A 15,786-nucleotide genomic window follows, 5' to 3' on the forward strand; every position below is an offset into this window, starting at 1 on the left:
ACAAATGCATAATGACAAGTGTCCCTCATTATGAGGTCATACAGAGTATTTTCTGACCCTGAGATCCTTTGTGCTCCACCTGTTCATCCCTCCCCTCCCCCAGGCTTGGCAATCACTCATCTTTTTACTGTCTCCATAGATGTGCCTTTTCCAGAATGTCACAGAGTTGGGATCATACAGGATGGAGCCTTTTCAGACCGGCTTCTTTCACTTAGTCGTATGCATCTCTGGTTCCTCCATGTCTTTTCATGACTTGGTAGCTCATTTCTTTTTAGCGCTGAATAGTATTCCATCGTCTGGGTGGACCACAGTGTATTTTCTACTCACCTACTGAAGGACATCTTCATTCTCAAGAAATTCTTGATCGCTTCTCAGCAAATCCACTAGGGATTCCTGGTGCGTCATTTCACTGGTGAATAGAAATTATTGGACCTTACTGCTGCGAGCATTGTTTCTTTTCGGTTAGTTTACTTCTAGGCAATGGTAAACTCTAGCAGTAGACAGCTGTGAGGCCAAGCAGGCCCCAAATGAAGATAAAAGTTCCTCACAACACTCCATGTATTGACATTGACTGGCACAGAGAATTGCCATCCCCTGCTAGCTGATGCTGGGATGTCCATGGGCATTGACTCCAACTCTTCTGATCACTCCAGACTGATGCTGTCTACACTCTCCTTCGCTGAATACCTTGCTACAATGTTTTGTGAAGTGGCTTCTTCCACCATATTGCTTATTTAACTCTCAGCCCATTTCACAGTGGTCAAACTTCATGCATTCCTCAGGTGTGTAATGCATGATTGTTGTCACATAGTATGCCAGGCAGGAAGGATAACGTGTGAATATACAAGCATTGTTCCTACCCTCATGGAGCTTCCAATCTGTTAGGGGAGAGACATTCATTAACCAAATCTGCATGTTAAATTACAGCTGCGTCGCAAAGAAAAGCACATGATGTTTTGTAAGTGTATGAGAGGGGCCCTTGACCTAGTGGGAACAATGAGCAAGGCTTCCTGGAGGAGGTGAGGTTGGAGTTGGGAACTGAATAGAAAAAACTAGGCGAATGAATGGCATGTTCAGGGCCCTGGAGATATGAGGGAACAAGGTACATTTAAACTTCAATAATAATAATGAAAAATCAGAAACAAATAGATATTGGTATGTAACACTAGTTGAGACGTTATTACTAGCCAGGTCCTTGCTAAGCACTTCGTGAGCATCATCTCACCAAACCTCTCATACCTGGGAGGCAGGCAGTGGACAGAGATGGGCCTTATTGCTCAGTGGACAAAAGACTTTGGCACCAGACAGCTGTGTTTGAATTTCAGCTACATCACTTATAACCAGAGATCTTGGGCAAAATTACTTACCTTCTCTATTCCTCAGGTTCCCCACCTACAAAAGGGGTAATCCTAATACTTGCTCAATAGTATTGTTGTGAAGAGCTGATTGAGGGTCCACATATAAAGCATTTAAAAGCATCCCTAAAATATAGTCACCTCTTGATTGTTACTGGCTACTCCATCAGAGGTTGCTGCATGACAAACCCCCCCAAATTTAGAAGCTTTGTTCATTCGTAATGTCTCATGATTCTAGGGATTGCTGGTCTTGGCTGGACTTGGCTAATCGTGGCTGGGCTCTCTCACTTGTTTGGGGGTTGGCTGTAGGCTATGGACTGGCTGATCTAGGATGGCCTCAGCTGGGATAACTCTGCTCTCCTCCACATGGTCTCTCATCCTCCAGGAGGCTGGCCTGGGCTTGTCCTTTCGGGTCATGGCAGGAGTCCAAAAATGGGGGAGGGGAAGTGTGCAATGCTTCTTGAGACCTGGGCTTGGAATTGGCACATTGGCAATTCTGCCCGATTGTGTTGGCCAAAACAAATCACAAGGACAACCTAGATTCAAGAGGTGGGGCAATGACTCCTCTTCTTGAAGGAAGAATTACAAAGTCACGTGAAAAAAGTATAGATACAGGAGGAGAATGGGGACCATTTTGTAACCACTCTACCACAGCTACTGTTATACCCTATATATCTAGCTCTTTCTCCCTACCTATCTATCTACCTGTGTACCCATCCACCCATCTATCCATTCATCTGTCTATCCATTCATCCATCTATCCACTCCTCCAATTATCCACCCATCTCTCCATCCATCCATCCGTCCATGCATCCATCCATTCATACATCCATCCATCTATCCATCCATTCATCCATCTATTAATCTATCCATCCATCCATCCATCCATCCATCTGTTCATCTATCCATCCATCCATCTATCCATCCATCCATATGTCCATCCATCTACCCATCCATTCGTCTATGGAGACTAAAGCTCCAGAAAGGTAAGAACTTGCTCAAGATCACATGACTGTTGAGTAGATCTCTTTATGGTCAAACGTCATGTACTTAACCACTGTACCAGACCCCACTCCCTTCTTTACAATGTCTGTTTATTCTTGGCTCAAGTTAAATCTGTCTTGAACTGAAAAAATTCAGAATTAGGTTCAGCAAGAAGGTATGATGGAGCAAAACGAGGCACATTTTGCTCCATATGAAGGATAAAGAAGGAACTGCTTAAATAATGGAAGAATCATAAGGAACAGCAAGACGGCAAGCTCACTCCAGCTTTATTTTATAGAAAATAAACTCAGCATTGGCTTAAAAGCAAAAGGTTCGTTTTTTAGGCTTTTTTTTCCTTAGTAAAAAGACAAAAAAAGTAGGAAAAAAGAAATCCTCATGTTCAGGAAGAATGAAGAATGACAAAAAAGCTTGTTGAGGACGCTTCCTGTTATGGAATGCACCCCTATCCCTCGGACCCTTGAATCCTTGCTCTGCTCCTTCAGAGAGTCCTTAGCCTGCTACCTTCTCCAAACAAATGAGTCTCTAAATCTCTTCACTTCAAGGTTTAAGAGCTTTTTTGGAGAAGGATGACTACATCAGAATAAAAGCATCCAATGTGGCAAGTAGTCCATCAGTTTTTACAAAATATTACAAGTTGCTTAAATAGTCAATGAAGTTTTTAAGGACATGGAGCCAGAACTCTTTCTGGAATGTTGTATGTTGGCGAGGCCTTTTGAGAATGTTTTAACCTGGTTCTGAAATGAGTGGGTTAAAATGGAAGCACTGAGACATCACTAAAGAGAGAGGCATATGTACCCTTGTTGCTGGTGACCTCAGAACAAAGCCCCTGGGCAAAGAACAGGGGGAGAATGCTATTTCTTTGAAAAGCCATCTTGACAACCCAAGTCTGTTTTGGCTGCAGCACCAAAGACAGCTTTGATCTGCTAGCCAGTGTCCCTGCCGGGAAAAGGATTAGGGGAGCTTCCAGAGGCACGAGGCTGCCCCATATGCTAGATGGGCTGTGCTTGCTGCAGTGAGAAAGAGGGACAGAAGGGAAGGCTGGAAAGATGTGAGGAGAGACAGGGAATCCTGTCTTCTCGCCCAACATATGAATGGGGGCTTGTTCCGGATTTCTGGGCTGCTTTGAAAGACAAGGGCAAGGCGATGGGCTTTCTTGGGCTCTGCAAAGTTAGCAGTTGGGGCCCTTTAACCTCTTGTGTCCTTGGTGTGAGCCGCCAACAAGGGAAGTCTAGGCCATGGGGAATCTTCAAACAGCAAGGAGCCTGCTGGATGGACTGCTATGGATTTCTGCAGCGGACAAAGAAGATGGGAAGATAGGGATGATATTCTTTCCTGCCTCAGCCCGGATAAACCAGCTCGCCTGGCCACAAGATTCTAATCAGTGCTTTCAAATTCAAATGTACCTGAGGGTCAAAACTTGACCGAGCAACGTGGGCTGGGTGTCTTTTTCTATTGCTGCCAGGTGAGCATGAAGCCTAAATGTTGCCAGTTCCTCTCATGTTTAGGAGAAGCTGGAGGGGCCGGCCCGATGCCTGAGTGGTTAAGTTTGCATGCTCTGCTTCGGTGACCCAGGGTTTTGCCAGTTCGGATCCTGGGTGTGGACACAGCACCGCTCCTCAGACCATGCTGAGGAGGCGTCCCACGCAGCACAATTAGAAGGACCTACAACTAGAATATACAACTATGTACTGAGGGGCTTTGGTGAGAAGAGTAAAAAAACGATTGGCAACAGTTGTTAGATCAGGTGCCAAGCTTTAAAAAAAGAGAGAGAGAAGCTGGAAACTCAGCTACTTCCCAGGTTTTTAAAAAAACTATGGGTGAAACCAAAGCCATCTGCAGGCTTGGCTGAGCCCCATAAGGGAGCAGTTTGCAATGTTGGATATGAATCAAGGCAGAGGGCACGTGGATGATGCACCAGTCGGCGCTGACCACCCAGTGAACCTACATCGAGTGATGGCTCAGAGACCCTGTGTGCTCGGGACAGGGCTGCCATCCCCTGCACAGAGGATGGCGTGCTTATTCAGTCTTCCGTACTCATTTTATCTGGAACTGTTAATAACACACACTTTCTTCCAAGTTATGACATAAGATGATGGTGACAATAGAGTGTCTTAGGTAATTAATGACTAAAAGTCACTCTCTGTCTAAATGGGTCAAGATTATCATCGAATCAAAAGGACTTACAAATAATTCCATAGTGGTGCATTTACTCATTATTTCTGAATAATATGGAGAAAACAATTTATCTCATTACTGTTTCGCCTAACAAATGAATAAATAAGTGGGCAAAAATCTCTAAATGAGAGGAATCCAAAAAGACCAAGATGTCTTGTTTACATTTATTTATTTCATTCAACTTTGAAAATTTTCACACAGTTTGAGACTTAAAGAAGAGTTTTAAGAATAGTAAAAAGAATTCGCGTATACTCTCCACCTAGTTTCCTCAAATATGAAAGTGTTACCATATTTGCTTTCGCGTGTCCCCCACCCATCCCCTTCTTCCTCCTCTCCTCTTTGTCCTTCTTCTCTCTCTTTTCCAAGCTGTTTGAGAGTAGGTTGCAGACATAATGCCACTTTACCCCTAAATATTTCAGGGTATATTTCCTAAAAATAAAGACAATCTCTCATATAACCATAGTACAATTACCAAAATTGAGGAAATCAGCTTCAATACAATATTATTAGCTACTTTGGAGACTGACTGCAACTTTTGACACCTGCTCCAAAAGAAAATCTCGAGTCCTGGGTTGCATTCAGTTTTATGTATCTTTTTTCCCACCAGTCTGCAACAGCTCCTCCAACTTTCCTGATCCTTCATGACCTAGACGCTTCCTAGGCCAGTTATTTTTTGGAATGTCTCTCCGATGTTTCCTCATGATTCGACGCATGCATGCAATTTTTTACAGAAATATTGGAGAATTGACGTGTTCTTCTTAGCGCATATTAGGGGGGCTGTGTGTCTATTTGTCCCATTACTGGTGATATAACTCTGATCACTGGGTTAAGATGTTACCTGCCAGGTTTCTCCACTGAAACCTGCTCTTGTTCCATGGGTAGTTCAATGAGCAACTTGGGGCCATCTAGCTGGAAGACGGTTTAGGATTATGTGGCTATCCGGCTACTCATGAAACTTTCACCACCTAGTTTTAGCATCCATTCATGGTTCTCTCCTGAATCACTCCTACTCTGAATGTCGTCAGTCATCATTCTGGATTATATCATAAGGAATAGCTTTCCTCTAATCTAACTATTCTATCCGTTTCAACTCATAGAATCTTGTGGAGTCAATGGTCCGTAACCTCATGGAATTCAATGGTTTGTAATCCTTTCTCATCATTATTTATTTTGATGCTCAAATCATCCCAGATTTGTCCAGTGGGAAACTCTTCAAGCTGCTGGCTCCTGTGTGCTTTTGATGTGTCCTCACCATTCTTAGGGCGCTTCCTTATTTTCTGACACACTAAGATGTTCCAGATTCTCTTGTCTGTGGAATCAGACATTTCTTTAAGGAATCCTGGTTATTTTTCATGAAGAATGGTATTTAGAAACCAATATCTGAGTGCTAGGTATGCTTATTGCTACTGGACTGTCATTGCCTCTAGGCCTTCTCATTGGACAGAGCTGGGAAATATATGCATGTGATACACATACATCCATGTGTACACACAGCCTATATCTATGTCTATGTCTGTGTATCTATGCATATTAAAACTCTGAGTCCATATTGGTACCTCCAATCCCATTCTAACACACTATAGGTTTCCTTCTAGCCTATTCCGTTTCTAGATTTTTAACTCCCCTTTCCAACAGTGAGAAACCTGGCTTCCATTATTTACATTCTATTTCTCGTTTGCTCAATCCTGTAATACACAGAAAATAGTTTCAGAGTTGCTAACCCATACTTCTGCCCAAACTTACTCAGAGTTTAATATTTGTTTATGGTTCTTTTTGTCTTTAGCCTGAGCATATATAGTAAAAATATGCGTTTAAATGTTATTTGAATTAGGTCTTCCTCCTTCAGCGTGGTTTTGATATTCATTTGAAATAGATTTAAGTTAATTTGTTTCCATTTATAATCAATGTACGCTTTTACTTCTTTTTGTTGGTACCATTATTGACATCATCTGTAAAACATTAACATGATTCCAAAAGGCACGACTATGCACAAAGATATGTTTGGCAAAGTGTACCCCATCCCTTCTCTCCATCCTCTGCCCCTTTTCTCACTCAGTCCCCTTTGGTACCCATCTTATAGCCCCTGGTTTTCCTGTCTGTGTGTGTTTTACACAAATGAGCACACACATGTATATTTCCTAATGTCCCCTTCTTTTTATCCCAAAGCTAGTGTATACTGTGGACACTCCTCCGCACTGTGCCTTTTCACTTAACAGTATATCCTGGAAACCACTCCACAGTCGTTCATACAGACCCTGCTCCTTTTTCTGCACCTCAGTGTGCTCCGCTGTGTGGATGTACTATAGTTTATTCAACATTTTCCTACATGTGGGTATGTCGGTTGTGTCAAATGGTTTGCAATTAAAAACAATGTGGCAATGACCTTGTATGTATTTTTGAATTGCTGGAGGTGTGTCTTCAGGATGGATTCCTAGAAGTGGGATTGGTGAGTCAAAGGCAAATGCGTATGTAGTTTGATCAGACATCGCCAAATTCCCTTCTAGGAGAGATGCCCCATTCGTCATTCTCGGCAGCGATGCATTCCAGTGCCCGTTGCCCGTAGTCTCAGCAATGTGTACTTTGTAATTTTTCTAATCTGATAGGTGAGAAAAGGTGTCTGTTTGTAGTTTTAATTTGTATTTCTCTAATTGTGAGTGAGGTTGAATACTTTTCATATACGTAAAGACAATTTTAATATATTTTTGGTGAGTTGTCAGTGCATATCCTTTGCCCATTTTTTCTCAATGTTTTAAAATCTTTTCCCCTCAAATTTCAAGAATTCTGTATGTTAGGGATATTAGCTTGTTATCTGTAGTACATATATTGTAAATATTTTTCTTCCAGTTGTTAATTTTTATTTTGACTTTGTTTATGATATTTTTTACACAAAAATTTTAAAAGATTTTTACATGGGTAAATTTAACATTTTTTTTTAAAATTGAATGTGGATTTTTTTTCTTTTTTTAGTGAGGAAGATTCACCCTGAGCTAATATCCATTGCCAATCCTCCTCTTTTTTTTTGTTTGAGGTAGATTCGCCCTGAGTTAACATCTGTGCCACTCTTCCACTATTTTGTATGTGGGACACCTCCACAACATGGCTGACAAGTGGAGCAGGTCCACACCCAGGATCCAAACTTGCAAACCTGGGCTGCCGAAGCAGGGCGTGTGGGACTTTAACCACTCAGCCATGGGGCCGGCCCACATTTGGATTTTGAGTCATAGTTGGAAAGCTTTTTCTACACCCAGCTTTAGAGTAATTTGTCCATTCTTTTCTTTTGTTACTCAAAGATTTCATGTTCTTACATTGAGATCACTGATCCATTTGAAGTGTATTCTTGTATACAGTGTGAGATATGGATCTAATTTTACCTTTTTTCCACATGGCTAGCTGATTTTCCCAGCACCATTTGGGAAAAAGTCTGTCTTTGCCTCATGATTTGTGGTGCCCCCTTATCACACACTAAATTTCCGGATGTCCGTGGGTTTATTTATGGACCAATCTATTCCATTGGTCTGTTTTTCTCTTCCTGTACCAGTGTCATGAAATATGTTTTAAACTCATGCAAACTATCAATAACTCTACCCACTTTACCCTCATAGGTAACCTGCCAGCTTGCTGTTAGGTTGAACTATGTGAAATTGCCATCGTTCAACAATTCTTAACCTACAAAAATCTCAGTTTCATGTGTTTCAACCTAATAAAAGTATATAATTTGCAGAGCATGTAGAGCCATTTACTGGCTGATTCCAGAAGGAACGTGAAAATTCTAGCCCAGCGGACCTCAGAATGTTTCTCTCTCATTTCTAAGTTGCTTATGGACCTAACGACTTCTAAGGAGCCCAGTAATAATCCCGTCCTTGTCTTTTTCTTTTCTTTCTCTCCCCCTGTAGTGATAGAGGGCCGTGGGGTCACAGACAACATACAGAGATTTTCCTCGCTGCCACCATACCTGCCTGTGAGCTACCAGGTTCTCAGGGCAGAGACCTCCTTCCTCCTAAGGGAAGCCAACCAGGACGTAATGCGCAACTCCAGCCGGCAGACCAGAGTCGAGTCCTTCTTCACCTTCAAAGCCAAGCGGCCCCCTGTATTAAATGCCAGCTATGGGCCTTTTTCTGTGGAGAAGGTCATGCCTCTGGACTTGATGTTGACTTCAAACCTTTTAGGCCCAACCAAGAAGTTTCATTTCAACTGGAAGCTGAAGGCCTCCATCCTGCGGGACAAGATCTACCTGAGCCGGCCCAAGGTGCAGGTGCTCTTCCACGTCGTGGGCAGAGACTGGGATGACCACAGCCCCGCGGAGAGGCTGCCCTGCCTGCGCGTGTTCGCTTTCCGGGAGACCCGGGAGGTGAGGGGCAGCTGCCGGCTGCAGGGGGACCTGGGGCTGTGTGTGGCTGAGCTGGAGCTGCTGGCTGGCTGGTTCAGCCCCCCCACGGTGGTGGCTGGGAGGAAGAAGTCGGGTGACCCGGCAGAGGGGAGCCTGGTGGAGCTCTATTACACCATGCAGGCGGGCGACGAGCGAGGAGACTGTGCTAGTGGTGACGTCAGGAAGGGCAATGCCATCCGTCCGGGGAAGGATGGACTGGAGGAGACCACGTCTCACTTGCAGAGGATTGGCGCCGTCGGCCTCTATCGGGCCCAGGACAGTGCTCAGCTCAGCGAGCTGCGTTTGGATGGCAACGTGGTCATCTGGCTGCCTTCCAGGCCAGTTAAACAAGGAGACGTGGTCACTGCCTATGTCACCGTCGCCAGTAATTCCACTGTGGACCTCTTCATCTTGAGGTAGGTGCCCAAGGTGGTCTTTGGCATGCCCATATTTGATGCTGGGGGATATATATTCAGGAAGAACCCATCTTCACTACCTTCAGCCTCACAGTAGAAGCCAAATTATGCACCTGCCCACATGCATTCAGCAGCTCCTCCTACACTGTGTCAGGGGGTGGGAGAAGGAGGCCAGAAATTCCATCCAAAAGAAACAAGACTAAATTAATCACTCTCTTTCTAGTCGTCATTGAACTTGGAGAGGGATGTGATTTTTCTTTAGCTTTGAGTTCTTTTGTAGATGTGCAGATACTGGGTGCTTGACTGAGAGTATATTTTCACAGAGCCCAAGAAACAGGCATAGGCATTATGATATCTCACTTTGGATGTGGATGTGGAAAAAGCGAAGGATAAACCCTTTTTAAAAAGAATTTGGTGGCATTAAATGTTGCCAGGTAGCAGCTGGCAAAACCTCAGTTTGTGAGTACAGTTTAGCAATGAGTAAAGGAATCTGCCCAACAGAATATTATCCAGCAGAGGTATTCCATCTCATAAAAAAGACAAAAGCTCAATTAAAACAACAACAGAAGAACCCACTTACCCTTACCACTGCTGGTTCCACAGATTGCACCAAAGTGGTAATAGGGCTGCTCTGTCACTCTGTATCATGATTCTAAAGTTTGGTCCAGGAGCGCCTGTTATCTGAGGATAATTAACACTGGAGGAAAAGCCATTTAAAGCAAATCCTCTTAAAATATGGGCCAGGATTTCATGATAATAAGAAAGTATTTGATTGAGATTTGTTTAAAAGATAAAGATGATAAAAATCAGTTTTTTAAGTATTATAGTTAAGAGGGATTTAGGTTATAATTACAGCTATGCTTTGGTTCTTTTGAGAATAAAAATCAATCACATGTTGAATGAGTTGCTTGGAAAAATATTCGCAAAACAGAATGAAAACATGTTACAGCATATTTCATTTTTGTTTAACTTTTGTTGCATGACTAGAAGAATGGCCATTTTAAAAGGTTTTGATTGTCCACTTGTTTGTTTTTACAAAATGCATTCAGAGGTTGTGCTAACTTAAAAAGCAAATTTGCCTGTTATTATATCTCAAAATGAGTTTATTCGGTAATAGCTAAAGGAATTGCAGTTCAGCATATACATGCTATGGTAAAACAAAAGTAAATCTGGAAAACAAAGGAGAGGAGCTGCCTTTATAGAGAAAAAGGGGAGATGGGATAGGAAGGGGCTGTTCTAAAGGAAAGCCCATTGGGGGAAAGTAACAGTTCAGGGTGGCAACTGCTTCTCATTGGCTGAGCTGCAGCATTTTGCACTGGCTGAGCTGTGGTGTTTCTCATTGGCTGAGCTGCGGGGTTTCTCATTGGCTGAGCTGCGGGGTTTCTCATTGGCTGAGCTGTGGTGTTTCTCATTGGCTGAGCTGCGGGGTTTCTCATTGGCTGAGCTGTGGCATTTCTCATTGATTGAGCTGTGGTGTTTCTCATTGGCTGAGCTGCAGGATTTCTCATTGGCTGAGCTGCTGTGTTTCTCATTGGCTGAGCTGCGGGATTTCTCATTGGCTGAGCTGCTGTGTTTCTCATTGGCTGAGCTGCAGGATTTCTCATTGGCTGAGATGTGGTGTTTCTCATTGGCTGAGCTGTGGGGTTTCTCATTGGCTGAGCTGCGGGATTTCTCATTGGCTGAGCTGTGGTGTTTCTCATTGGCTGAGCTGTGGTGTTTCTCATTGGCTGAGCTGTGGCATTTCTCATTGGCTGAGCTGCGGGGTTTCTCATTGGCTGGGCTGTAGCCAGGTGTGGAGAGAAATCTCCTTTCAGTAGGGAAGTAATTTTACTTCCTGTAGAAGATTCTTCCTGTTTGGTGTATTTGATGATGGTGATGGGGTGTGAGAGCTCCCCCTACAGGCCTTCCAGACTCCTGTTTAGTTACAGTTTCTTTTTATTAATTTCTAGTTCCAATAAGTTTCTCAAGATGTTTCTTAGTCATTTGGACTCGAATAATTCTCTTCTGAAGTGTCTGTCTTGTCATCAGCCTTCTGATTTTTTCTTTCAATTTTTAAGTGGACTGAGTTTCCCTGATCCCCCTTATCCAGTGTTTTTGGATCTGATCAAGGACTTTTACAATATGGCGTTCAGCAACATTATGAAATCCATCTGTTACGAGATATGAAGTTTTCCCTAAGGTGGTTTCCACCAGGTTTGCACTGTCATCTGGGCAGCCGCCGACTTTGTGGTGAGGAGAGAGAAGCTCCTCTCAGCGCCTCGACTTATTGGAAGTGTCTTAACCTTACAGCTGCAAGGCCGGGATAGCAAATATTTAGATAACAGGATCCCCGTTGGCTTCATCTGGACTCAGGTGGGGAACAAGACGGCTCTGGATGGCCTGAGTTTCATTTTCGCTGAGTCCCTTCACACCCTTGGTTTCGCATCACTCCATCGTAGATTAAAGACTCCTGCCCTGGCTTTGGAAAGTAGGTGCAGCAGACAGGGGACGACAGGCCAGCTAACAAGTTTCAAAATTCCACAGTCATGATGATCTTCCCATTTGTACTTATCCTTAACTTCCTTGCAGAGATTCAGGCTCTGCAGCCCACCAGGGGTGAGTGTCAGTGAGTGACTGGGTCCCCACGTCTAAGGTGCAGGCCTTCAGCTGCCAGTGGGCTGCTCAGACCTGGTTCTTGGAGCACAGAACCTGTTCTCCGTATTTTTCATCACAGAGACCAGCATGGGATGGAGAACAGAGGTGCTGCAGCCAGCTGGCCTCAGTTCTGGTCCCATCTCTTCCACTTCCTGGCTCTGTGACTTTAGGCAAGTCACCTAACCTCCGTGTGCCTCAGTTTCCTCATGTCTAAATCAGATGTCATTGCAGTACCTACAGCCAGAGCATTGTGAGGATTCATGGCCTAATATTTATTCGTAAGGTGCTTATAACAGTGTCTGGCACAGAAAAAGTGCTTATGTGAATGTTGAATGTTGCTAACAGTGTTGTTTTGAAACATCCATCAAAACTTCAATAAGCATTGAATTCTATTTTAGCAGTAAAAGGACATCGTGCCTTGCACAAAACAACAGCTACCAGGTTTGTTCTGAAAGCTGTATTGATTCTCACTTCACCATGATTTTGTTTAAAAAGCAAAATTTTTTTTAATAATGACAATAGCTTCTGGAGCACAGAGGGTAGTAATGACATGGTTCCGGGTAGGATGTTGCTTGATTCTGTGAAGGGCAGCAGCCCTGTTTCTGCCTCCCTGATCTTTCCAACTGCAGATCAAAGCCCTGGGGAGAGAGCTGGAGGAGAAACAGAGTCAAGCTCTAGGGCAGGCCCCGTGGCCAAGTGGTTGAGTTCAGCATGCTCTGCTTCAGCAGCCCGGGGTTCACAGGTTTGGGTCCCAGGTGCAGCCATACCCTACTCATCACCCATGCTGCTGAGGCATCCCCCATACACAGTAGAGGAAGATGGGCACACATGTGCCTCTTCCCTCTTCTCCCACGGTCTTCCCATCCAAGTCATTGCAGCTGCATGCTTCATGCCCAGCGTTTTGGAATCATTCTTTTTGTGCGTGTGTGAGGAAGATTAGCCCTGAACTAACATCCACCACCAATCCTCCTCTTTTTGCTGAGGAAGACTGGCCCTGAGCTAACATCCATGCCCATCTTCTTCTTTCTATGTGGGACGCCTGCCACAGCAAGACTTGATGAGTAGGTCTGCACCCGGGATCTGAGCCTGCAAACCCTGGGCCACTGAAACAGAACGTGCAAACTTAACCACTACACCACTGGGCCGGCCCCTAATTTTAATTTTTAAATTAATTGTTTAAAGGGAAAAATGTTCCGTAAGAAAATACAAGAAGAGGTGCGCAGAGGTAGCAAAACCAGTGCAGTTGTGTGGGGCTCACTGAGGCTTGGGAAACACCACCGTCTTCCCCATGAGGGCAACAGCTCATGGAAACCTCAGTGCTCCAGCTGCCTCCACCCGGGGCTGCTGGTGGGGTCACAGGAGACATCCACCTGGCCCTACACTGGAACCTTTCCACTGAGAAACTCATGGGGGCCTGGCAGGGAGACCCTCCTGACTGGGAAATCCAAAGGCATTCTCCATCGTCACCTTGCACGATGGCTCCGCTGCTGAGGCTGTGATATATGGAGACAGCCTGGACTTCTGGGAGCTTTTATAGGGCCAATAGTGTATATGGGAACTTGGCCGAAGCCTCCTTTACAAGATCATTTTCCTAAAGAATACTCTCTCCCACAGGCAGAAAGAAGCAGCCCGCGTTTCGTTTGCAACTTCATGAATGTAATTCAAAGGCAACTCCTGCTTTAGGATCGCATGGGTTCCTGAGACTCAAAAGCCAAGGGGTGGAAGGTCAAACTTCTGTTTCCTGTAGTTATAATGTTATTTTAAAAATCTGTTTGAGGAAATAAAATAATTACCAACATAAGTGAAAAATGCATAACCAGATATGTTTTACAAATACTCGTCGGTATGTCAGTTCCATGGGTGCAGGCCCCTCGTCCCTTGGCATATGGCTTAGCACGTAGGAAGGGCCAGTAAACATTTATTGAATTAATGCAAAACCAGATAGTTAATACTGAACCTTTATCCCAGATGTTCCTTTTCGTGGATGTTTTCCATCGTGACTGACTGCGGCTTCTTGAAATAAATATCAAGATCCCTTACAGCAAGCCTGGGTAGTATTCCCTATTCTGAGGGTTTTTAAAATATGTTGACAATTGGGGCCGTCAGTCCTGAAAATTCCCGGGGCCGTCTCCATGTGCTCAAAAGCCACCGAAGACCTCGGAATGCTGAGGACGCACTTCTAGACGCCTGCTTCCTCAAAGCCCCATCTGAGGCGGAGTCTGTGGAATTGCTCCCTGTGTTGGGATCTACGTCCGCTTTCCTCCAGGCTGCAGCTGTTTTACCGGTAGGTCGGCTGATCTTGACCCCGCAGGTCGTTAAAGGGAAGAACTGGGGAGGCCACACGCCTCTGGGGTTGTCAGTATGCAACTGAAATTGATTCCTAAAGAAACAGAGGCTGCGCTCATTCATCCTCTCCAGTTTAAAATAAGCTTGCCTCGTTGAAATACGTCATTCACAGAAACGGAGGGATTTGTCCTCCCGTTGTAACTGATTCAGAGCCCTGAATCTCAGCGACTGGAATTAGGGATGCAAGGAGAGTCATAGTCTTTCCTCGCTACAGGATCACATTCTGTCGCTCCCGTGGGTTTATGCATAGCAAATAGTCGTATCTCTGAGCCTCATAACGAAGGGAGACGATTAGCACGTGGACTGGTTTAGTCGTCACCAGGGTTTCTCAACCTCGGCGCTATTGGCATTTTAGGCCAGACGATTCTCTGCTGTTGGAGCTGTCCTGTGCATTGTAGGACATTTAGCATGACTGTTGGCCCCGACCAACTCGATGCCAGTAGCATCCTCTCTCATGACAACCAAACTGTCTCCAGACATTGCCAAATAACCTTTGAGCAACAGAATCCTCTCAACTGACAACCACTGAACTACATCTTTGATGTTCAAAGGGCATAGATATCTGGATGGTCTGGGTGTAGATTTGGGTGGGAAAATGAAGAAATGGTTGACTCATTCCTAGGCATTCCTTTGGGCGAAAGCTGCTGACAGAGTATTTCCTCAGTTTCTCTTCTGACAAGAAGTATGTGGTCCTTTCATTATATTCCTTCCCCGCCTTCAGATGCTGGGAGTCAAGATAATTATTCTTCATAAGTGAATATTCTTTAATTCCAGCCAACATCTTGTCTTATTCACGTCATCTCTTTCTCCTACCTGATAGCCAGCAACAGGTACAGTACTGAGTAGGTTAGGTGATCAAACTTTTTTAACGGATCAAATTCAACTTGAAATGAACTTCTAAGCAGATCAATGTAAACAAAATTTATTGAGCATCATCTGTCTGCCCACGTCTAGGCTAATGGGCATATCCTGTATCATCACTGTGTACTCAGTTACCAACCAGAACAGTTCTTCTAAAATGTAAACCAGATCATATCACCCATCTCACTTTGAAAAAAATCCTATAATGGCCCATGTGGCTCTACAAGCCATCCATTAGCTCTCTGATCTCATCTTCCACTCCTCTCCTCCTTGGTTATTCATCCACAGCCCCACTGGTCTCCTTAGTGATTCCTCAAGCATGCAAGCATGCTCCCACCTCAGGGCCTTTGCACTGGCTGTGTCCTCTGCCTAAAGTATGCTTCCCCAAATAGCAGCATGGCTCACTCCTCCACCTCCTCTGGGTCTGTGCTTAAAGGTCACTTCCTCAGAGTGGCTTTCCCTGTCCACCCTACGTAAAATAGCAAAATCTCCCTTTCCTGGCACTCTCGATTCCCCCTGCCCTTTTAAGTTTTCATTTTACTGTGTCTATCACCACCTGTCATACCACGTATTTATTTGTCTGTCTCCATTCTCCAAGTAGAAGCTTCACTTGTGTCTCCAGGAGGAG

At 44.4% G+C, this 15,786-nt stretch overlaps 1 protein-coding gene across 2 annotated transcripts in view; it reads left to right on the forward strand.

Annotated features, from left to right (window-relative positions):
• LOC103554537 (transmembrane protein 132C) overlaps positions 1-15,786 on the forward strand; it is a 347,380-nt gene that overhangs the window by 108,424 nt on the left and 223,170 nt on the right. For both annotated transcript variants that reach the window (XM_070627296.1, XM_070627295.1), the window contains exon 2: positions 8,429-9,317. In XM_070627296.1, the coding sequence (XP_070483397.1) occupies positions 8,429-9,317 (889 nt within the window). The remainder of the gene's footprint in view (positions 1-8,428; positions 9,318-15,786) is intronic.

The sequence above is a fragment of the Equus przewalskii genome, chromosome 7 (genome assembly GCF_037783145.1).
Source record: "Equus przewalskii isolate Varuska chromosome 7, EquPr2, whole genome shotgun sequence".
In the NCBI taxonomy this organism is placed as follows: domain Eukaryota; kingdom Metazoa; phylum Chordata; class Mammalia; order Perissodactyla; family Equidae; genus Equus; species Equus przewalskii.